General features: G+C 37.0%; 1 protein-coding gene across 10 annotated transcripts in view; it reads right to left on the bottom strand.

Annotated features, from left to right (window-relative positions):
• ICE2 (interactor of little elongation complex ELL subunit 2) overlaps nucleotides 1–26146 on the bottom strand; it is a 65364-nt gene that overhangs the window by 685 nt on the left and 38533 nt on the right. For 5 of the 10 annotated variants that reach the window (XR_011426125.1, XM_023627758.2, XM_001499811.7 and 2 more), the window contains 3 exons: nucleotides 8796–8880; nucleotides 8278–8328; nucleotides 3789–4047 (listed from right to left, as the gene is read on the bottom strand). Coding sequence is in view for 8 of the 10 variants with exons in the window: in XM_023627758.2 (XP_023483526.2) it covers nucleotides 3789–4047; nucleotides 8278–8328; nucleotides 8796–8880 (395 nt within the window). In the remaining 2 variants the exon portion in view is untranslated. Of the gene's footprint in view, nucleotides 1–3788; nucleotides 4048–8277; nucleotides 8329–8795; nucleotides 8881–13657; nucleotides 13706–26146 lie in introns of those variants that run through there. The other 5 variants (XM_070235560.1, XM_070235564.1, XM_070235590.1 and 2 more) reach the window with 2 other exon arrangements.

The raw sequence follows: 26146 nt of genomic DNA, 5'->3' as shown, positions 1-26146 counted from the left end.
TTTACAACGTATATAAATATGTATATAAATATGTATTATTTACACATTATACATGGACTAATTACTTTGTGAATGGTCCTTTACATATTTTTAATCCCCAGCCACCTGGCTGCTTCTGAACAAACTTTAATCTGACAGTCTTAAAGTACTAAAGTTTCAAATAACAACCAAGGAAGGAGACAGGTGAGGGCAGACGGAGAGAAGTGAAGGGGGAAAGCACTCTCTGTGTTAAATTTGGAAGAGGGTGAAATGTTAAATTAGATAATGAGGGAATGACAGGCCTTTTGAGCAATGTGTTTGCAATATTATGAAGCTAAAGGGCAGGAGAAAGGAAGAAACGAAAAATAAGAACGGAGGGAAAGGAGACACAAGAAGGTCAGAGGTGACAGAGGGAAAAGAAATTACGAAACGGAGAAAGAGACAGAGTGAGGAAAACAGAAGAGTCCAAAAGAATGAAAAAAAGTAAACATGAAAGAAAGAGAAGAGAACCCAAGTAGAAAGGAAAAATTGAGTGGCTGAAAGAAAAGATTCTTGAAAGAAAGAAAGAAAGAAAAGAAGAAAAAACTAGGAGACTACAGAGGATGGGAAAAGAGGAAGAAGGGAAGTAGGGAAGAAACTTTGCTAGAGTGCTGGTTCTACTTCATGTCTACTTTTCCTCAGCACAAGTTGCTAGTCATCCTCACTTTCTAGCTCACACAGTCTAGAGACGAGAGAAGGTGTAGTCTTAAGATACAACCCCTTGCTAGTTATAGTCCTGCTGAAGATGAGATCTGGAAATGCTGTCATCTCCTTGGCTGCTGAGAGAGAGACCATAAAGGTTTTTAACGGGGTAACGGAGAAAGCCGGGCCTCGCAGACAAGGACCAAAGCTGTATAGCCTGAAACTGTTTCCTCAGAACCTGTCAATATCTGTCTCTATTTTCCCTAGCCACCTGGCACCCTTTCTGTCTCTTCACATCTTGTCCAGTGAATGCCAGACCTGGGAGTGATGGGTGATCCTGTAACTCCAAGCACGCTGTCTCATATTCCTAATACAACAGACATATTATTAGCACTGCTCCAAGGGGCTACTGGCTCACTAAGAATGAAGCAGGGGCCGGCCCCGTGGCCGAGAGGATAAGTTCGCGTGCTCTGCTTCAGCGGCCCAGGGTTTCGTGGTTCGAATCTTGGGTGCAGACATGGAACTGCTCGTCAAGCCATGCTGAGGCAGCGTCCCACATGCCACAGCTAGAAGGACCCACACCTAAAAATACACAACTATGTACCGGGGGGCTTTGGGGAGAAAAAGGAAAAATAAAATCTTTAAAAAAACAAAAGAATGAATCAGACTTCAGCTACCCTCACTGAAAGGGAATCTTGTCTTTTTAGGGGCATTTTTTGGTTTACAATTTGATGACTAGAAAAGACAAACCTGAGTTGGGAACTGAGTCTGCCAATCTGTCTGAAGCTGATGAACTTTTATAACATATTGATTAGAAAAGTGCTGTGATTTTTAGACTATCTATACCACTCCCCACTCAGCTGGTATTTACTATAAAAGTACACTGACCAGACTAATTATCGTTGAGGAGAGCAAAAATTTTGAAACTTCCATTGCGAGATTATACATGTATGTGTGTACATAGGTATGTGTGTAATGAATTACATAAATTGTGGGAGGAGAAAAGGGATAGGCACAGAGCCACTGCAAGTGGAAGAAGTCAGGAGCAGCACAGGAAGCAAACGGGTTTCCCCTATTAAGCTCTGCTCCAGCAGCAGAAGGCAGTCGCAGGCTCTCTGGGGTACCTCTCCAGTATAGCGCCTAAGGTGCAACACAAAGATGGGATCTCAGTTCAAGGAGACTAGGGGCTCAGGAATCATATTAGAGGCAGAAACATTTGTTATATGAGTTTTTCCACCTTGTGACATGTAGATGATTTCTGTTTCATACAGGGTTGTACTTCTCCGGGCTTCCTGAAGCTTTGTTCTTTTCCTATTGCAGCTAAGGCCAGAACCCCTACCTGGGCTTACCTTGGATGGACTAGAAAGTCCCATTCCCATGGCCTGGCTAGGAGGAAGTAAGGGAGGAAGGCAGGGTAATTCCTACTAAATGTAGGGCTGTATTGTAGGGAGATGTGTAAGAGAGCACCACAAACTATTCGTGGGCTTATAAAACATCAAATCAAGCATTACTTATCTAATTGGCTACTGCATCTAACGCGAGACTGTACAACAACCGGGTCCTGGATAACCTCACCAAGTATTTGTCCCTGGACTGAACGCATGAAGCATCTTAAAAATATAAATCAACAGGTGCTCAGTAGTATACATATATGTAATTGAATTGTTTAACTTTGTATTTATGTGGTCAAACTCTGAACATATGCAATTGCATCAAGGTATTAAACTTCATTTTCACTAAAAAGGAATAAGTCACTCCTGTACAGAATTACATGTTATAGGTAAGAGACTATAATCAGTTTCTAAATTAAAAGGAAATCATTATCCTATAAAAAACAGAAAACCTTCAAAAATAGTTTTCAATGATTATTTTTAAGTTAGTTAAGAAAATTTTGCCTTAGGAAGTTATAAAAATCACTACTGACATTAAATTTAAACTGGAAATAGCCAACCAAAACTGCAGATAGAATGGCTTAAAACGCTCACAACTAACTTTTTCCTTTCTTTCACTATAGCAAATAGTTAACGACATTTATATATTTTCTCAGCCAAAGTTAACTAAGAATGTGCAAGGAATTCTCATTTCTAAAAGGATCCTTCCAAACAGTAACATTAGGGTAGAGAACCGAAAGATAGAAACAACTCTGTTCACTGTAAATTATAAAAACTCCTCAGATTTGCAATCCAGCTACTTCTCAAAGGACTTGAGGGAATTTATAGCTTAACTTACTATAACACAGAAAGAAAATACCCATATGGTACACAAGTGATAGATGTTCTGGGGCACACATCTTGAGAAAATTACAGAACTCAGACAATAACTTTGACTCAAAGATTTTTGGCAGCAGGAAAGAAAAATACACTGTGTTTTTATTTCCTAAACATTCAGATTCACTTGGAGAGAACAAAATTTATTCTACAACTAAATTCAAACTGGAATTTCCTACATGCTATAAAGAATGAGCGACATGGTGAAGAGTATCTCTAGCCATGGCTTTACAAAAGTTTCGGATAGAGAAAAATCATTCAACTGGGATTTCTGGGAAGGATTCTAAAAAGAGAGTAATATTAATTATAACTCAATAAATACTGAGTTATGCAATACTTAGCAAAACACAATTTAGTCCTTAACATTTTATTGTACTTGTAATAAGGCACTACATTCACTAATTACTAACACCAGTTTTTGTATTTTTCTATATCCTACTTATCAATTTTTAATTGTATCATGATAATTTTACTGTATGTATTCTTCTGCAAATTGCCTCAAATATTTAATGAAATGAAACAGAATACATAAATAAAAATTACAAAAAAATATAACTTTGCTTTTCATAGGAACATAGGGATTTAACTATGTGGATGCCTTACTCATGCCCCTACTGGGCAAGCTAACAGAATTTTCTTTAGTTAACTTATAAACCTTACAAAAATAGAAACTTCCACTGACATAAAACTGGACTCAGTAGAGTATACAATTTTATCTACTCCTCCTATAGATACAGTTTTTGGAATGGTGTTGTGATTAACATGGCAAATGTGGACATCAGGTTGAAATACTGTACACTCAGTGAAATAGATTAATAATAAACAACCTAATGAAACATTTAATTTTGAAAAAGATCTTACCTTCTGTTGTGTCGTGGGACCTAGTGATTTAGGTGGAAAGGTACAAGGTATTCTTCCATGATGGATATGATATGGTAATAAGAGACTGGGATCTAAGGGGACCCAGGGAACTGAGAGACTGGAAGGTACACCAGGAAGGCCGCAGTGTGTTTTATGCAAATTGTACGCTGTCCTAGTAACTTTCCCATCAGACGTCTTGTAGATCAGGAGTGAAGAATCTTCTGCTGCATGAGACAGCAAGTAGGAACCCTCCTGCAAGCTAAATCCACACAATGAAACTCAACTCATTGGCTTACTGTGTCAATTTCAACAGCATTTGTCTAATCATAATCAGTAAAATTGAAAACAACTATGGGAATGGAACACCACCTCTAAAAATACTTCTATAATCAAGTGAGATTTAAGAAGTCTTTTTAAAACTATTTTCATGCCTTTTAGGCAACTAATTTTAATTCTTATTCCAAAGTTAAAGACATAAAATTATTTTCTTTTTACTGTTATTATCAGGCAATTTGTAAGTTTTCAATAATTTAATGGGAAACAAACAGTCTGCCTAATTCTCTATGGACAACATATATGAGGGTACATATATAGCATTCCTATACAGGGAATTTTAATTCAGTCAACAAACATTGCACCTACTTTGTATCTAGTAATAGATAGGTAAATAGAGACATAAAAGAGAATGTGACACATTCACTATAGAGCAGTTTAAAATAAAGTGGACGAAACAGTCAATGCACAATCACAACACAATATGAGGTGCTATGAGAGTAAAAGTAACAACAGCAGCTGACAGCTATTGAATGTCTCTCATGAGCTAACAATTGTTGTACTGCTTACAACTATTTTCTCATTAAATCCTCCACAACAAACCTTCAAGGCATAATACTAATTAACCCTATATTAGAGATAAACAGAAATTAGAGATGCTAAGCAATTTGCCCAAAGTTCTGAGTGCAGAGCTTAGATATAAACCCAGGTTGAACTCTACAGGCCATATCATTAATCATGATCTTCTACTGTCACAATAATCAGTTCTGTCAAACATCAAATCTACATTTTCCCTTTCCTGTTAGAGAGCTTTAAGGAATTCACTGTATCAACACAGCTATCAGGATATGATCAATATATTGTGCTTTCTTGGGATTTTACAATATTCTAGCTCAAAGGTGCCATGGAGAACATCAGTTCTTCCCCACAGTATATCATTAAAAATAAAGATTAATCTATGGACAGCTAATCTTTGACAAACGAGCCAAGAACACACAGTGGAGAACAGAAAGTCTCTTCAATAAATGGTGTTGGGAAAACTGCACAGCCACATGCAAAAGAAATAAAGTAGACCATTATCTTACACCATACACAAAAATTAACTCAAAATGGATTAAAGACTTGAATGTAAGACCTGAAACAATAAAACTCTTAGAAGAAAATACAGGCAGTATACTCTTTGACATCAGTCTTAGCAGTATCTTTTAGAATACCATCTCTACTCAGGCAAGGGAAAACAAAAGAAAAAATAAACAAATGGGACTATATCAGATGAAAAAGCTTTTGCAGAGCAAAGGAAACCACCAACAAAACGAAAAGATAATCCACCAACTGGGAAAAAATATTTGCAAATCATATATCCAACAAGAGGTTAATTTCCAAAATAAAGAACTCATACAACTCAACACAAAAAAATGAACAACCTGATGCTCCCAAAATAGGCAGAGGATATGAACAGACAGTTTTCCAAAGAAGATATACAGATGGCCCACAGGTACATGAAAAGATGCTCAACATCACTAATTACTAGGGAAATGCAAATCAAAACTACAATATCACCTCACACCCATCAGAATGGCTATAATTAACAAGACAAGATATAACAAGTGTTGGAGAGGATGTGGAGAAAAGGGAACTCACACACTGCTGGTGGGAATGCAAACTGGTGCAGTATTTTTTATTTCTCAAAAAAATAAAGACAGAAATACCATATGATTCAGCTATTCCACCACTGGGTATTTATTTAAAGCATACAAAATCAACAATTTAAAAAGATTTATGCAACCCTATGTTCATTGTGGCATTATTCACGATAGCCAAGACGTGGAAGCAACGTAAAAGTGCCAATCAATGGATGAATGGATAAAGAAGATGTGGTGTATATATATACAATGGAATACTATTCAGCCACAAAAAAGACAAAATTGTGCCATTTGCAACAATATTGATGGACTTTGAGGGTATTGTATTACGCTTAATGAAATAAGTCAGACAGAGAAAGACAAATACCCTATGATTTCACCCATATGTGGAAGATGAACACATAGATAAGGAGAGCAGATCAGTGGTTACCAGAGGGCAGGAGGTTACGGGGCGGGAGGAGGGCAAAAAGGGTAAAAGGGCACATCTGTATGGTGATGCATAAAAACTAGACGACTGGTGGTGAACAAAACGCAATCTCTACAGAATCTGAAATACAACAGTGTACACCTGAAATTTACACAATGTTAAAAGTCAGCATGACCTCAACAAAATAAAAAAATAATAAAATAAGGACTAATCGTACTTTAGGTACATGGATCTGCCTACAAACCTGATTAGTTATGTTTTCATTAATTTTTTAAACAGAAAAGTAACAGATATTGACAAAGGAGGTTCAGAGAATTATTCTTAACCTCTAGAGAATTTTTTTCCCAATCACTTTTATATTTCCATATAAGGAAATGAACAATAATTGATTTGGTAATAGAAATAAATAACATTTCAAAGATTGAGCTTTTATCAGTGAAAACCATAGATCTTAACTACCTTCGCTAAAAATGAAGAAAGCTTTGGTTTACACAGAGAATTCACGGAGAACAAGACACTCCAAGGAACAGTATCTTAAAAGTGCCCTAGGAACGCCACGTACATGGATGGAGACAAACTATGGTAGGCAGAATAACGGCCTCCCAAAGACGCCAATGTCCTAGCCCTACAACCTGTGAATATGTCACATTACATGGCAAAGGGGAATTAAGATGGAATTAAGGTTCCTACTCAGCTGATTTTAAAATGGTAAGATTTTGCTGGACTATTTCAGTGGGTCACTGCAATCATAAGAGTCCTTAAATGAGAAGAGGGAGGCAGAAGAGACTCAGAGTGAGATGTGACTGTGAAAGGGGTCAGAGAGAGGTGATGTGAGGACTCAACTTGCCTTTGAAACTCTGACGATGGAGGAAGAGGAAGGACCAAGAGCCAAGGAATGCAGGTGGCCTCTGGAATCCACAAAAGTCAAGGAAACAGACCATACCCAGAGCCTCTAGAAAAATACGTAGCCTTGCGGACACCTGGATTTTAGCCCGAGAAGACCTGTTAGACTTGACTTACAGAACTGCAAGATTATAAATTTGTGTTGTTTTACAACACTGATTTTGTGGTAATTTGTTACATCTGCAGTAGAAAACTAATACACAAACTAAGATATTTGATAATAAAATTTCAAAAAGCATTTGGCAAATTTCATGTGCAAGTGTGCTTTACATGAAGAACAGAATATATAAAATAAAAATCCTGGCACAAAATCATAGAATTGCACAACTGAGAAGTACCTAAAAAATTACTGAACTCAACACCATCATTTTATAAGCATGGAAACTGATACCTAATTGCACAATAAGTTAAATAGGAGAGTTAGAACTCGGAGATTTTTGACTTTTAGTTCAGACTCTTGAATTGTTTTTTACTTTATCTTTTGGTAAGGGCATAACAGAAGAAATGCAAAAGTTCACATAACAAAACAGTTTGCTAAATGTTCAGGTGGAGAATGTATATTCTAAGATTTGCCATGGACCCAAGGACTTCTGATCATCAGCTCTGTGTTGCTTGCTTATCCTGAAAATGTAAACAAATAGCCACGAGAGGCTGAATATTGGTCCCTCAGGATGTCTACATCCTCATCTCCAGAACTTGTGGATGTTACCTCTAGTGGTTTTGCAGATGTGCTTAAGAATGCCATGTGACAACAGAAGCAGAGATCTGAGTGATGCACTTTGAAGATGGAGGAAGGGGCCACAAGTCAAGGAATACAGGTAGCCACTAGCTGAAAACCAAGGCAAGGAAATGATTGTCCCCTCAGAGCCTTCAAAATGAACCAGCCCTGCTGACACGAGTTTAGTCCAGTGAAAACGTTTTCAGATTTCTGACCTCTAGAACTATGAGAGAATAAATTTGTTTTGTTTTAAGCTACTAAGTTTGTGAGAATTTCTTACAGTGGCAACAGGAAATCAATACAATAGCCTTATAGAAAAATGTAATTGCAAGCTCATTAAAGCCAGATACTATTATATTATCTTTTTATTTACATTTTCACAATTTCAACTTTGACACAATAGGATAAGTCTTGCATTTCTAGGTTACTTTCTATCCATCCCTAGCAGCATATATTCAAAGATCCTATTAATTTTCACCCAAGAAAACCAGACATTTCAATGCAAAGTATCCAAAAAATACTTACCTACTTAATTTTTTCAGAATGTGTTGGAGGATGTTAAACAAACTTGAAATCCTATTAAACAGAGGAAATTCAAGTAAAATGAAATGACAAAAAATACTCTTAACAATTACAGCTCCTCAGGAAGAGAAACGCCCTTAATAACAAAAGAAAACAACAGAGTAACGTCTAAATGAGCGTTTACAATCCTGAGAACTAAGAGTCTGTGACTGTCCTTTCCGTCCCTGAAAAGCCGTGTAATGTATGCTCCTCAGACCTCTAAGACAGTGGGCCACTCTCCTGCTCTAGCCTCCTTTGTCTTCAGTAGAAAGATTGGTGCCACTGCTATTATATTTAATTTGGAGATGGAGATGATTAGTATAGATGGATCACAAATTGGGTCAGGGGAAGCCTCAATATATAAAAGAATTAAAAGTCTTGAAAATAAATGATTTAAACTTAACCGATATTTAGAGATAAAGGAAAATTAGAGATCATATCAACAAGTTTAATTCCCACAACAACAAAGCAAACTTTCTTACTTGAGTGCTGGAAGTTTTTCTTTTAATTCTTCTGAAGTAATTTCTTCCAGCAGGAAAAGCTTTGAAGTAAATGCATCAATATGTCCTAAAATAAAATATCAAACTTAACAAGAGCAATTGCAGTATTTAAAAAACAAAAAAACAGGTTATCCAGTCTCTTTAAAGATGTTTTTACAAAACTGTAATAACTGTAAAGGAACTTTACATTCTCAAAAGAAATGCACATTTTATTAAGTTTATTAAGTGAAGCTGTATTTTAAAATGACATAAAAAGTCAGATTATAAAAGAAATATGTATTAATTCTACAATACTTGATGAATGTGGAAAAGTTTACACACGTCCACACCAAAAAAATCATCTCTAAGCCCACAATTTAAGACTGACAACTGTTAGGGGCCGGTCTGGTGGCGGAGCAGTTAAGTTCGCACGTTCTGCTTCGGCGGCCTGGGGTTCCCCGGTTCAGATCCCGGGTGTGGACATGGCACTGCCTGGCAAGCCATACTGTGGAAGGCGTCCCACACATAAAGTAGAGGAAGATGGGCACAGATGTTAGCTCAGGGCCAGTCTTCCTCAGCAAAAAGAGGAGGATTGGCAGCAGTTAGCTCAGGGCTAATCTTCCTCAAAAAAAAAAAAAAGCAAACACATAAGAACAACAACTGTTAAAATATCAGTGTTTCTTTTCTCTGCATAAAGCTGTATTCTTATGAAGATTAAATTTTTAGAGGAATATATACCTATTATCAAGGTGAGCGGATAAAGTCCAATTTGTAGTTTGGGCACGCTCTACACATCTAGATATACTTGGTTCTCAAGACAAAAATTAGATTATAAAAATCTGCTTAATTATTCACAATAGCCAAGAAATGGAAACAACCTAAGTGCTCATCAACAGATGAATGGAAAAAGATGCAGTATATATACAATGCAATGTTATTCCACCCTGAGAAAGAAGGGAATCCTGTTATTTACAATATAGATGCCTTGAGAGCTGGCACAAATGTTAGCTCAGGACCACCTTCCTCACCAAAAGAAAAAAATGAAAAAGTATACATATGTGAGGTGATGGACATGTTTGTTAACTAGATGGAACAAATTCTTTCACAATGAATATGTATGTCAAATTATCATGATGTACATTTTAAAATCTTTTTTTTTTTAAGATTTAAAAATTTTTCCTTTTTCTCCCCAAAGTGCTCCTCCCCGGTACATATTTGTGTATTTTTTAGTTGTGGGTCCTTCTACTTGTGGCATGTGGGATGCCGCCTCAGCATGACTTGACGAGCGGTGCCATGTTTGCACCCAGGATTCGAACCGGCAAAACCCCGGGTTGCTGAAGTAGAGCACTCAAACTTAACCACTCGGCCACCAGTCTGCTCAAAGTCTCTCTTTCTTACAAATATGACATAATTCTAGAATTGTAAAAAACAAAACAGCCAATTCTCAAAACGACTCTTCTATTTAAAAACAACATATATGTTCTACAACAAAATAGGCTGAGATACAACACTGAAGGCTTGCAATCTAACAAGGAAGAGTGGTAACAAAGACAGCCCTGAGTTAAACGTTATATAATCAAGTCAACACAAAAATCATGTCATTGTACCATAGTTAAAAATATCAATTATCATGATAATAGTATAACACTCACCAATGCTGAAAATACTAATACCATTTGTTTTTATTTTTTTAACTTTCAGTATTTAGTTATCAAAACACAATACCTGGAAAGCTGACATCAATCACTGGGACGACAAAAAAAAATGCACATAACAATATCTCATTTTCATATCTAGCCCTCTTTCATTTGCTTTGTGCTCATAAAACGAATTAGAAAAACTTTTTACCAAACGCTTTTCTTTTAAGACAACAAATCCCTTTTCCCACACCCACGTATTTCCTATAACAAGTTTGAGTTTCACCTCTGCATTTCTAACACTCATTATACAGTGACATTTCAAACAAGATATTTTAATGGTTTAATAACTGCAGAAAAGAAATATTAAGTACAATAAAATATTTTTAGACATTTATTAAATATGTCTATTAGGAAACCCACAGTTCTTACCTTTTTAAAGAAATCTCAACGAAAAGTATGTTATAGTATATGTCAAATATGGTCAGTGAAAAATAACTATACAGAGAATACCATACTAAGCACTATGAGGGCCTACCTCCTCAAGGAGTTTACAATTCTCTCAACAGTGGAGCATTTTAATCTGCGGGCCTCCAATGAGTTATGTGTGCTTGAGATATTCATCTCCTCAGCCCTTGGGGCAGCTGAGCAAGGCCTGGGATGGCAAGAGCTTCCTGGCCACTGCCCTGCAGCCATGAGCAATCTCTTGTACATCACAGCCCGCTATCCAAATGTTTTCTGTGTGTGTCAAGCTTGGGAAGCACTGCTTAATATGGTACAAATAAAGACTTTATATAACACAAATAAAGCCTATTTATATACACGCATTCCTTCATACATATATACATATACATACACATCGGCAGTCTTTGCTTTGAATGCAGTGTGGGGTGACAAAAATAGTCATACAAGCCAAAACTGTGCAAATTTTAATAATGGGAAAAATGACTATTGTTTCATTACCTTTAAAATTTTTTGTCAAAACATAAATTCTCCATCAATTATAAAGGTATGAGGAAATGAAAAAAAGTAAAACTAATATTTATTTAGTACACTAATTTAAAACATTAAAAACATCGAGAATTAAAGTGTTTTCTCTCTTCATAAAAAATTTATCAAGAGCAGTTTCAACAGTGCTTGTCGCCTTCTTCTGGTAGTTTATGATAGGAAGCATCTTTTCTATGCCATGGAGAATTGTCATACTCTTTCTAAGTTAGGATCAGCTTCCAACACTGTATCCTCTGTGCTTTCAATGTATGAAATTTCTCCAATAGTTCCTTTAATGTAAAACCTTACGTCAGTGTCACTTCTTCATCCTTTATGTCACAACCACTTTCCTCATTTATGTCAATAAGTTCGCCTTCACTAAGTTCCTCTGGTGGCATTATCAAGAGTCTCTTGAACAGCCAAAGTGTCAACATTTCAGCTGTCAGCTATTTCTTCTCTAACTCCATTTATGCTCAATTTGAATCTCACTTCCAGCAGTCTCACTTTCTGTGTCTCTGCTGTGCTTTAATCTTTGTCGGTCAATTCCCTCTTTTGATGATCCACTTCTGCAAAATGCCACATGAGTTTGTCACTGGGACACAAGGAGGGAACATGACTACACTTAGCTTTCTGTGCATGAACTCAGGAACAGGTGCACAGCGACCAACCACTGACAGACTTTGAAAGAGGCGACAAGATTGGTCACTAGTCATGATGCGCATTCGTTACTTATGTAGTGATTTGTGGACTGAAGAGCAAGCAGTGAAGTTTGTATTTTATACAATTACAGAGAACATACCATCAGAACTGAAATTTGCATACATCAGAAACGTGCAAAGCAAGCGCTGCCTGTATGTCAACTATATAAAATTGATATACATTTGAGAATTGCAAGGTAGATACAGCAGTCATGATAAGATTATTTTGGGAATTTTATTTAAGGAGTACATCTTAATGTTTTTGTGGGGCAGGAGGATAAAAAGAATAGTGCATTCTAGGGGAAGAGCAGAACATACTGACGGCACAGCAAAGCAGACCAACAAAAAACAAGTACACTTATTCTACCTGAAAAAGAGACTATGAACTACGTAAGTGGTTCTCAAAGTGTTGTCCCTGGACTAGACGCATCAGCATCACCTGAGAACATGTTAGAAATGATAAGTCTTAGGTCCCAAAACAGACCTACCATCTAAGACACTCCAGGGTTAGGGCCAGCAACCTTCACTCTAACGAGCCCTACAAGTGATTCATTTTTTCTGTGTGAGGAAGAGTTTCCCTGAGCTAACATCTGTTGCGAATCTTCCTTTTTGCTGAGGAAGATTTAACCTAAGCTAACAGCTGTGACAGTCTTCTTCTATCTTGTTTGTGGGTTGCCACCACAACATGGCCACCAATGAGTGGTGTAGGTCCATGCCTGGGAATTGACCCCAGGCCACCAAAGCAGAGCATGCTGAACTTAACCACTAGGTCATGGGGCTGGCCCCCTACAAGTGATTCTGATGCACAACCAACTTTGAGAATTGCTAAACTCATGTCCTATAAACCAATACGCTCTTCAGTTAAAGAAAACACTTAAGATCTTATATCACTTGTGACTTGTAAGATAAGCTTTATCTGATCTCTCAATCACACAGGTAAACTCTACCCTCACTGTTATGCCCAAAACATCTAATGCACTGGTCCCCAATTTTGATTTCTGAGGAGAAATCATCTTAAATTTCCTTGAAATCTTGAGCTTTTAGGGCTGGAAGGGAAACCTGACAATGAAATGGTTAAGTTAAATGGAGGAGTGGTTAGCAACAGTTGAGTGAGGAAAACTCAGGCCACAACTGAGAAAAGACTATGGTGTAAAGTGCACGGGAAAGAGAATATGAGCACTTGGAAATCTTCTGGGTAAAATTTTAAGATTCTAATTTCTAAGACGCAATAAATCATTTGTCTTAAGTTACACTGATTAATATTGTCACACGTACAATACTTCACTTTTGCTACATCAGACACTCCCCACTCCCCAAATTCTTCCCTAGCTCTTTTTAGTTTTATGCAAAAGTTATTAATACTTAAAAATTGTGAACAAATTCTGGTCCTGCCACTGATTAACTCAGCATTTATGAGTAAGTGCTTAATCATTCTGAGCTTTTCTCTTTTTCTTAGAGCAGTGGTCTATGCACATTAAAAACTGTTCATTAATAGCAATTAACACAGACCAAAAATTTCTGGAAGAACGAAATACAAGCATACCTCGTTTTACTGCGCTTTGCGCTTCGCATTTCAAAGACACCGCGTTTTCTAGAAATTGAAAGCATAGTGGAAACAGCAAGAGAACTAGAATTAGACGTGGAGCCTAAAGATGTGACCGAATTGCTGAATCTCATGATAAAACTTTAACAGATAAGGAGTTGCTTCTTATGGAGGAGCAAAGAAAGTGGTTTCTTGAGATGGAATCTACTCCTGGTGAAGATAGTGTGAAGAGTGTTGAAATGACAACAAAGATTTAGAATATTACATAAATTTAGTTGATAAAGAAGTGGCAGGGTTTGAGAGGATCGACTCCGATTTTGAAAGAAGTTCTATTGTGGGTAAAATGCTATCAAACTGCATCACTTGCTACAGAGAAATCCTTTGTAAAAGGAAGAGTCAATTGATGTGGCAAAATTCACTGTTATCTTATTTTAAGAAATTGCTACAGTCACCCCAGCCTTCATCAACCACCACCCTGATTAGTCAGCTGCCATCGATACTGAGTCAACACCCTTCCCCAGCACAAATATCATGACTCACTGAAGGCTGAGATGATGGTCAACATTTTTTTAGGAAGAAAGTTTTCTTTTTTTTAAAGATTTCATTTTTCCTTTTTCTCCCCAAAGCCCCCTGGTACACAGTTGTGACTTTTTAGTTGTGGATCCTTCTAGTTGTGGCATGTGGGATGCTACCTCAGCATGTCCTGATGAGCAGTGCCATGTCCACGCCCAGGATTCGAACCGGCGAAACCCTGGGCCACCACAGCGGAGTGCACGAACTTAACCACTTGGCCACAGGGCCGGCCCCAAGAATAAAGTATTTTTTTAAGTAAGGTATGGATATTGGTTTTTTTAGACAAGGCGATCGCACACTTAACACAGACTACAGTATAGTGTAAACATAACTTTTTTATACATACTGGGAAACCAAAAAATTCATGTGACTGTATTGCACTATTTGCTTTATTGTAGTGGGCTGGAACTGAACTGCAGCTCTGAGGTATGCCTGTGATACGCAATACATGAGTAACTATGCTTCGTTGTTTTGAAAAACCTTGTTTTAATACTGTGTGATACAACTATTTGAAGGATGGACTGAAAGTTCATTTCGCTATAGATTATAATGGTTGTCATAGCTAAAACTGATACCCATAATGATACATAGACCCAACTGGAGCGAGTGCCTCCTTGCTGGGCTAAAGAATGACGCTGATTGCTTTTAACACCACACACCAATTACACAAGGGTTTCTGCTCAAATTCTACTAGTGAATGTCCACTTTCCCTGATGTTAAATCAGTTTTTCTTACAAATTTTAGATAGGAGCTACATTCCTATCCTTGAGGCTCTTTGGGAAACTTCAAAAGAGATTTTTTTCTAATCTGATTCTAAGTCTTGAAAGTATAAATATACAGAAGTTTTGTTTTTGCTTTAAATAAGTGACATCTTTCATCTTTGGCAACAAAATCATACTTAACATACCCGAGGATGGTGTATGGTACAACTCTGGGGGAAGCCATTCATATGGAATGGATTGAGCACACCGTCTCCCTGGAGGTGTGCAATGTGGAGATAATGAGGATACTTTCCACATTATATGTGACAGGACTCCATGACAACATCCAAGAGAGAGTACCAGTTGTCAATCCACATACTTAATATGAATAATGTTTACTTTCTAATATCTTTAGAGAAAAAATATATAAGAGTTATAATATTTTCTTCCTGCATCCCAATGGTTTGGATGCAGGACAGTATACATCTAGGGATAATAAAAAGAATAAAGTATCTAAATTCAATGGTTTGTTTTCTACCATTTCCCTTCTCTCCTTGACTTTTACTGTTCTTTTAACCAATTATCAAAGCCAACTTCATTCATTCTAAAAATATTTATTGAGTACCTCCATGTGCCAAGTGCTGTTTTGGGTGCTTGGGATATATCAACAAACAAAAGACAGAAAAACAGCCAATAAATATCATAAATAATTAAATTACATAATCTTTTAGTGGCAAAAGAAAAGGGGTTGGGAATATATTTCTGTGGGTAAAGGGTAAAGGAGTCAACCACCAGAGGAAGAAATCCAGCAATGTGAGCCTGGCACTTGGGGCTGCTTTTCTCCTAGGAGTGTCTGTTAAATCTGGAAAAAAGAATTGAGACTCAGGCTAAAAAATGGACTGGAGCTTTCAATAGTCCTTCAGGATTAGAGGAACAAAAACTGGAGTTCAAGGTCTATCACTGAGATAAACACTTAAGCTCTGAGTTGGGACCCTGTGTCAGGGGTCCCCCAGGCTTGGTGATTCTCTAAGGGGACTCAGAGGAGTCAGCATACAGCTGTACTCATGGATAAAATTTATTACAGCAACAGGATACAGAGCAAAAGGGAAATCAGCAAAAGGCAAAGGCATGTGGGGTGACGGCCAGAGGAAACCAGGTGTAATCTTCAAGAATCCTCTCCTGAGTTTCTGCTTGGGAAGATGACAAAGTTCTGGAAATGGACAGTGGTGATGGCTGCAAAACCCTGTGAACATACTTAATGCTACTGATTTATATACTAAAAAATGTACACTGAATCATACATTAAAATGGGTAAAATGATAAATTTTATGTCGTGTATATTTTACCACAATTAAAAAAGTCACACAGGATACACTTAATTCCTCCAGCAACAAAAAGGAATTATACCTCTTCTCTGTATAACAGAGAAGCTCATCAGATACCCAGCACTCAAGGTTTTTATTGGGGGCTCATCAGTGTAGACACCCTCTGCCTAGCACATACAAAAATTCCAGACTTTCAGAAGGAAAATACATGTTCAGAATAAAACGTACCTTGTTTGTACAAACAGTATAGGCACAATCAGCCCTTCTTAGCAGCTGAAGAAAGTCATCTATCAGTGTGGGGAACTGTCTGGCACCCAAGTTCCCAGACACCAGCCAAGGGCCGCCTTGCGAGCAGGCCTTTCCAATGACAGGCAATGTCAGTTGGCTCTGTTAACTCTTATCTGCACAGACCCTGAATGGCGACACCCTAGCAATAAGTGAGTGGCCTTTCTAGGGTCCAAAGTCAAGCTTCAAGTCATCTAAATCCCTGTAACTGGATTAAGGTAAACCAGTATTGCTAGTGTGGCAGGCCACTTGTCAAAAGCAAATAAAAGAAATCATGTCTAGAGAAAGGTAACATTTTAACTCTCACGTTACCTCAACAAGTTTTCATGTCTGCTATCTGGCCCTTGATAAACAACAGCCTGACATACAACTTAACAACATGGGATAACAAAAAAGGGGGGAAACATGTTATGGGATGAATTGTGTGCCCCCCCAAAAGATATGTTGAAGCCCCTACTCCCAGTATCTCAGAATATAACTTTTCTTGGAAACAGGATTGTTGCAGATGTGATTAGTTAAGATAAGGTCACAGTGGAGTAGGGTGGGCCTTTGATCCAATATGACCGGTGTCCTTATAAGAAGAGAGACACACACAAGAAGATGCTACATGATGACAGAGGCAAAGATGAGAGTGATGCATCTAAAAGCCAAGGATGCCAAGGATTGCTGGCAAACACCAGAAGGCAGAAGAGGCAAGGAAGGGCTCTCCTACAGGTTTCAGGGGGAGCATGGTCCTGTGACACTCTGATTTTGGATTTCTAGGCTCCAGAACTGTGAGACAATGATCTCTGTTGTTCTAAGCCCCCAGCCTGTGGTACTTTGTTACAGTAGCCCTAGGAAACTGATACACAAAAGACAAAGAAACGACCAATGAGGAACCTAGACAACAGAGGTACCAGACACAGACCTTAAAATAATTTTGCCTAATATGCTTAAGAAATGACAAGATTGAGAATTTCTGTAGAAAACTATAACCTATAAAAAAGAACCAAATGTAAAATCTAGAACTGAAAAATACAAAAATTGAAATTAAGCACTCAGATGACAAGTTAAACAGTATATTAGAGACAGCTGAAGAGAGCATTAGTAAACTAGGAGGAAATATCAAGAATGATGCATGAAGAGTCAAAAGGCAGGTAAATACCGAAAAGAATGTAAGGGACATTATGGATATGGTAAGATGTAACATATCGCAACTGAAATCCCAGAGGAGGAGGGTAGAATGAGGAAGAAGTGATGCTTGGTGAGATAATAACTGACAGTTCTCCAAAACTGTTGAAAATCATCAAACCACATATTCAAAGGGCAATATGAACCCCCAAAGGAATACTTACAACAAAAACCTATCCTGGGCACACCATAGGAAAATTGTTGAAAACCAGCGAGAAAGATAAAATTTAAAGTCTGCCAGTGAAAAGAGACATATTACTTTCAAAGGAACAAAAATAAGATTTCCAGCTGACTTTTCAACAGAAACAAAAGCAGCCAGGAAACAATGAAATGTTTATCCTTCAAGAACAGAGATAAAATTAAAAAAATACATTACCAGATGAATAAAAACTGCGAGGCTTTCTCACTAGTAGATCTGTAATAGAGATAATACTAAAGGGTATTCTTCAGGCAGAGGAAAATGATACTAGTTAGAATCTTAGAGAGGCGGTAAGAAAAGCATTAAAATGGTAAACATACGGGTAAATGTAAACGAATATTGAATGTATACACTAACAATAATGTATAGAAGAATAAAATACTATTGCCTGAGATGAGGCTAACTGATTAACGGGGATAAGTCAGGGATGCATGTTATAATCACTGGAGTAGCACTGTCCAGTTGGACTTTTTGTGATGATGGAAATATCTGCACTTTCCAATATGGTAACCAGAAGTGGCTACGGAGCACTTGAAATATGACTGGTATGACTGAGAAACTCAATTTTAAATTTTACTTTATTTTAATAAATTTAAATAGTCACCTGTGGCTAGAAGCCACTGCATTAGACAAGACAGCTCTAGAGTGACCATAAAAAGCATAGTAAAAGAGTGTATAATTATGTTAACATACAATTATCCTGTTAATAAAGGGAAAAAAATGAAAAAAAAAAAAAAGACTATTCAATTCACAAGAAGACCTAAGAGAAAAAAGTCCCTGAATGGATGAGTCAAATAGAAAACATATATTAAAATGGTAGACATAGACCCAAATTTATTAATACTCTGTAGTAATTACTACAGCTAACACAGACATTAAAAGATCAAAAGAGGATATTATAAAGACCTTTATGCTGATAATTTTGAAAATTTAAACAAAATAAATTTCTCAAACACATACCCCACAAGTTACCAAAACTGATGCAAGAAATCAAATATTTGAATGGTTTTAAAACCAACCAAAATATTGAATGAATAAGTAGAACCTTCTTCTTTAGGCCCACACACTTCACAGGTAAATTTTATCACACATTTAAGGAAGAAATGACACCAATTTTATAGAAATTCTATCGGATAACAGAAAAAAAAGGAAATACATCCCAACTCATTTTATGATATACGCATAACCTTAATTCCTATACCTGGCAAGGAAAATTACAGGCCAATCTCATTCATAAACACAGGTGGCAAAATTAGTATTAACAAACTAAATCCACCAATATATAAAAAAATTAATATATCATGACCAAGCTGGGTCTATGCTAAGAACACAGGCTGGATTAACATTTTTAAATTACTTAATATGACGTATCACATTAACAGAATAAAAGAGAGAAGTCATACCATCATATCAATAAATGCATAGAAAATATTTGATAGAGTTTTTACCCATTCATGATTAAAATTCTTAAACTAGGCATAGAAAGAAATTTCTTTATTCTAATAAATGTTATCTACAAACACCTATACAAAATAAAAACACAACGGTAAAATTTTGAAAACTTTCCCTTTCAAGATTAGAAACAAGGCAAGGATGTTCATTATTCACTCTCTATTCAAGTCCTACACAATGAAGGCAAGGAAAAAAAAGGTATAAAGATTGGAAAGAAGAAATAAAATGGTCACTATTTGCAGAGAACATGACTGTTTACTTAGAAAATCTAAATTAGTAGAATGAAAAAGTGAGTTTAACAACACTGTTAGATAAAAGATTAATTACAAAATCAATATGCAAATAAGTTCTATTATTAGTAACAAAGCATAAGAAAATAAAATTTCAGAAATATCATTTATAATAGCATAAAAACATAAAATATCAACAAATATACTTAAGATGTGCAAGATCTCTACATAGAAAATCATAAAATATTAAGAGAAATTAAAGATATAAATAAATAGGGGAATCTATAAAGTTCACAAATTGGAAGACTCATTCTTGTAAAGACTCAGTCAATGCACTTCCTAACAAAAATGCCGATCATCTTGCTGTTGATAGAAACTGATAAGTTGATTCCAAAATTTATAAATGCAAAGGGTCAAGAATAGCCAAGAAATTCCCAAAGAAAAACAAGTTTATAAAATTTATTTTACCAAATAGGAAAACATTTTACAAAGTTAGAGTAATTAAGACAGTGTTAATTGTCTAGCTAGAGTAATTAAGACAGGTACTGTCCCAAGAATAGAGAAATAGGGAGTCTAGAATTAGAGTCATATACATCATTTATAACACAAGCAGCAATGGAGAGCAGCACAGAAAGCGTTGTCTTTTCAATAAATGGTGCTGAAAACTGAAAAAAAATCTTGATATTCCAAGCAAAAATAAATACTACATAAATTGTGTACTTAGGAAAAAAAAGTAAAAAAAACAAAAAAAATAATATAGGAGAATATCTTCATGATCTTGCTGTAGGGAATATTTGTTAAAACAGAGCAAACAATGTACTAATCATAAAGGAAATGACTAATAAATTGGTCTACAGTCATGTGCCGCATAACAACTTTTCAGTCAATGACAGACCACATATACAATGGCAGTCCCAGCAGATTAGTATCACACAGCCTAGGTGTGCAGCAGGCTTACCATCCAGGTTTGTGCAAGTGCACCCTGTGATGTTTGCACAATGACGAACTCGCCTAACTACACATTTCTCAGACGGATTCTTGTCATTAAGTGATGTATGACTGCATATTAGGTTCAAAAGACAGCATTAAGAGACTGAAAAGGTAAATCACAGAGTGGGAGAAAAATATGTGCAACATTTAAAGCCAACAAAGAACTACCGGACAAATAAACAAACAAAAACCTGACAACAGAAAAATGAACAAAAGTTTTGAATAGGCAATTCACAAAAGTGACCAACCAAATGATTATTAATCACATGAAAGAAGAGTCCAGCATCATAAATAACCAAGGAAAGGCAAATTAAAACAATAATGAGATATTAATAATTCCTACCCAGCAGCATAGCTAAAATTAAATAAACTGATAAGGCCAAGTGTGGGCAAGCATGTGGAGACACCAAAACCCTCACTTACTGCTAAATTAAGTGTTAACCGGCACAAGCACTTCGGAAAACTTTTTGGAATTATCTACCGTAGTTGAATGTATGCTGAATCTATCACCCAGTAATTCCACTCCTAGATGCACGTCCAAGAGCAATGGGTGCACAGCGCACCAAGAGACATTTGTGAGCATGTTCGTAGTTGCATTAAAATGGAAACAACCTAAGCAGGCTCCCAAAGTTAAACAGATAAATTGTGGTATATTCTTACAAAGGAATATGTCAAAATAATAAAAATAAATAAACTACTTTTATACACAATATAGATAAAGTTCAAAAACTATATTAAGTGAGGGGCTGGCCCCGTGGCCGAGTGGTTAAGTTTGCGCGCTCCGCTGCAGGCGGCCCAGTGTTTCGTTGGTTCGAATCCTGGGCGCGGACATGGCACTGCTCGTCAGACCACGCTGAGGCAGCGTCCCACATGCCACAACTAGAAGGACCCACAACGAAATATACAACTATGTACCGGGGGGCTTTGGGGAGAAAAAGGAGAAAAATAAAATCTTTAAAAAAAAAAAACAAAAAACACCCCAAAAAACTATATTAAGTGAAAGAAGGCATAAACAAAAGAATACTACTTTTTTTTAACTCATTTTTTCTTTTAAAGATTTTTCTTTTTTATTTTTATTTTTTTTAAAGATTTTATTTTTTCCTTTTTCTCCCCAAAGTCCCCCAGTACATAGTTGTATATTCTTTGTTGTGGGTCCTTCTAGTTGTGGCATGCGGGACGCCGCCTCAGCGTGGCCTGCTGAGCAGTGCCATGTCCATGCCCAGGATTCGAACCAACGAATCACTGGGCCGCCTGCAGCAGAGCGCATGAACTTAACCACTCGGCCAGGGGGGCAGCCCCAAGATTTTTATTTTTTTTCCTTTTTTTCCCCAAAGCCCCCCGGTACATAGTTGTATATTATTCCTTGTGGGTCCTTCTAGTTGTGGCATGTGGGACGCTGCCTCAGCGTGGTTTGATGAGCAGTGCCATGTCTGCGCCCAGGATTTGAACCAACAAAACACTGGTCTGCCTGCAGCGGAGCGTGCGAACTTAACCACTCGGCCATGGGGCCAGCCCCAAAAGAATACTACTTTATGGTTCCGTTTATAGAGAGTTAGTAAAACAGAACGATTACAGTAGAAGCCAGGATAGCAGTTCCCATCAGAGCAGAGGAAGAAGGCTATGGCCGGGAAGTATCATGAGGGGAGTCTTCTGGGGCACTGGTATTCTTCAACTTCCTGATCTGGGTGCTAGTTACAGAAGTGCTGGCTTTGTTACAATTCCATCAGCTGTATATTTACATTTTTTTCACTTTTCTGAATGTGTACTATACTTAAAAAGTTAAAAATGTTACAGAAAAACATGATTAATTCAATGGTGTGTTTTACAAGTGAAAATATCTTAGAATCGAAGGAGTACTATATAGACATTTTTTAAAATTATGTATAAGTATAGAGAGGTTATTATTGGTCTTTTTGTTTTAGTCTGCTTTTAACTTTTAGTTAAGAAAGCTTTTCCTACTCTTGTATCATAAAGACGACCTTCTATACTTTCATTTAAATTTTAGGTTAGGGCTCGTCCCGTGGCCGAGTGGTTAAGTTCGCGCGCTCCGCTGCAGGCGGCCCAGTGTTTCGTTGGTTTGAATCCTGGGCGCAGACATGCCACTGCTCACCAAACCACGCTGAGGCAGCGTCCCACATGCCACAACTAGAAGGACCCACAAGGAATAATATACAACTATGTACCGGGGGGCTTTGGGGAGAAAAAGGAAAAAAATAAAATTTTTAAAAAATAAAAAAATTTTGGGGCTGGCCCCGTGGCCGAGTGGTTAAGTTCGCGCGCTCCGCTGCAGGCGGCCCAGTGTTTCGTTGGTTCGAATCCTGGGCGTGGACATGACACTGCTCATCAAACCACGCTGAGGCGGCATCCCACGTGCCACAACTAGAAGGACCCACAACGAAGAATATACAACTATGTACCGGGGGGCTTTGGGGAGAAAAAGGAAAAAAATAAAATCTTTAAAAAAAAAATAAATAAATAAAAAAATTTTTAGGTTAATAGCATTTTTTCCCTTAGTACAAAAATACACAAGGTATTACTTCATTGTCTTGTGGTATCTACTTTCATCAACGGGAAGTCTACTTTGGGGCAATATATTATGTAATAATTGTAATAAAAAGGTCTTGTATATACAGTCTCTGAGGCAGGCTGAACAAACTATTACTATATCCATTATATACAGATGAAAAAGCTGAGGCCTAAGGGAACTTAAATGATTTTAACTTGGGTAAAAGAACTGTAAAATGTAAATTACTCATACACATATCTTCTGACTTCCACATTCAGCGTGATTCCCACTATTCTATTATGGTGGAAAAAACACAGGCTGTGGAATCAGAAAACATATGAATACACATTCTAGATTTCCCACAAATTGTGTACTCTTGAGCGATAAACTCTCTAGGTCTCCGTTTCCTCCTCTGTAAAACAAAGATAAACATCATCTATTTTATAGAACAGTGAGAAATAACAATAATGGACACATGTATAGTTCGTGACCCCCAATACGTACTTGAGAAATGAGAGTTAGAAATATTGCTCTATTATTTTATACACACACACATATATATAATAGCTTCTAAGGATGATTTTGGAGCACTTCAAGTGTATCAGATAATACATAATGGCTTGTGAGTGGCAGGTATATAATGAACCAAAAGGAGAAAAAAAACCCAAATACCCAATAATATCCTACAAGCTGGACCTTGGGAGGCTGGGAGGTGGGGAGTACTGCAGGGAGGAAGATGATGTATTAGAGAGAGGATCAAAGAACAGATTATTTGAAAAGAAACACATTAATGCTTTTAAGTGTACACTAATAACATATCTAGCAAAGTATCATATAGGGAAAAATAATTTCCAATTGCCTGTTAATTAGACGCCAAAGGGCAATAATACATGCTTCTGAAGTGAGGTGTCCTAAGTATTTTACAAGCATCTCCTTTAACTCTTGACCATTTGTAGACATGCACTCTCTTTTAAAACCAAAACCACGAAGTCTACATTATATTAGGTATAATTATAAAATAAAGAGACTGAGTCATACACTTACTACTTTATAGTCGTATCTGATATAGAACTTATTTTAGTTATAGTCAGTCATTCCAGATAATACAATGACAAATTGACTTGCTTTCTGTTTGTAACCTGTTTCCAGAAAATAGCTGTAATAAAAACTTACTTAGGAGCCTTTTCTCCTACATTCCCTTCCTGTTACAACATTTTTCTTAAATTAAAAGAGTAATGTAACAACATTTAAAAACACTCAAAACCTACAGATGCTTTTAAAAACAGCATTTCAAAACATAGTCACCCTGGGGCCAGCCCGGTGGTGTAGTGGTTAAGTTCGCACACTCTGCTTTGGCGGCCCAAGGTTCGTGGGTTCAGATTCCAGGTGCCAACATACACCACTCATCAAGCCATGCTGTGGCAGCAACCCACATATAAAATAGAGAATACTGTCACAGATGCTAGCTCAGGGACAATCTTCCTCAAGCAAAAAAAAAAAAAAAAAAGAGGAAGATCAGCAATGGATGTTAGCTTAGGGTCAATCTTCCTCACCAAAAAATAAAAATAAAAGTAAAAAGAATAATGCAGGAAAGAAAAAAAAACCCAAAAGTCACCCTCATACAAAAAAACCAACGCTCTCGCCCAAAAAACCCCAAACACACAGAACCGTACAACAATACAACATAAGTTTCTCACCAGTTGTCAAAGAAACCAAATATACCATCCTATTACTTTAAAATGAATGGTTTATAAGTGGGTAGCATTTAAACAGGATAAACAGCACACAGGGTAATGATTACTCAAGACTTTTAAAAATACTTTAGGGGGTGGGCCCCAGGGCCTAGTGGTTAAGTTGAGTATGCTCTATTTTGGTGGCCCGGGTTCAGTTCCTGGGTGCAGACCTACACCACTTGTCAGCAATCAGGCTGTGGTGGCAACCCACATACAAAATAGACGAAGACTGGCACAGACGTTAGCACAGGGCAAATTGCCCTCAAGCAAAAAGAGGAAGACTGGCAACAGATGTAAGCTCAGGGAGAATCTTCCTCACCAAAAAAAAAAAAGAATACTTCAGATGAAGTAAGCCATATAGATGACAGCAGTTTTATCTGTTAAACTGCATATTTAAAAAAAAACTTTAAATGTTTTAGTCATGAATCTCTATTCTCTATCAGTACTTTAAAAAGGATTTCAATGATAAGCTTTTGTTTGGTCCTTTCCTAAAATGGATGTGGCTAGCAATTGTTTTCACGTAGGTTACAAGAAGACTCTTTGTGCATTTCAGGGTAAGAGGTCTTTTGGAGGAATACTGAAATTGTGGTTATTGGCCAAAAACTACTACAACAAATTCCTATCAGTGTGTATGAAGGGGGAGAAGTGGGTTAGCGCAACACCGGGTAGTGCATTTAGCCACTTCCTTTTTGGGTTAAGCAGAGAGAGTGAATCAATTATCTTATTAATATTCTTATAGAATAAGACAAAATATTAATTAACCAAAATATGGAAAAACTTTGCAAGTGAGTCACCTTTTTTTGTTTAAGCAAGGATAACACTTATAACACTTATAACATACCAGGAATTATGCTAAGCGCTATGAGAATACAAAGTTTCATCAGATTCTGACCTTAAAGTACTTATTGTCTAACGGGAAGACAGGATGGTGTCAAAAAGAACAAGAAAGAAGAAAGCAAGAAGTTACAAGAGTAGTAAAAAAGACAATGCATTGAGAGATCAAAGGAAGGAAATGACTTCATGGAGGGCTAGCTTGACCCGGCTGGGATGGACTGAGAAGTCTGGGATTAGGTATTCCAGTGGAAGGGAGCAAAAATCAATAAGGATTAGCAAGTGATCCTTCATGTGAAGTATGTTAACCATACGTGAACCCAGACAACACTAACTAAATCCCTGCCTAACTACACTCCTACCCCAAAACCAAAACAAAGTAAAAAAAACCCATTTCATCAAGGTAATATGTGACATTTTAAAAACAATGTCATTATAATTTTTTTAAAATTTCAAAATATGTTTAAACCAATTAAACAGTACTTAAAACAAGC

The sequence above is a fragment of the Equus caballus genome, chromosome 1, assembly GCF_041296265.1.
Source record: "Equus caballus isolate H_3958 breed thoroughbred chromosome 1, TB-T2T, whole genome shotgun sequence".
NCBI classification, from domain to species: Eukaryota; Metazoa; Chordata; class Mammalia; order Perissodactyla; family Equidae; genus Equus; species Equus caballus.
This window is presented reverse-complemented; position numbering and strand designations above follow the sequence as displayed.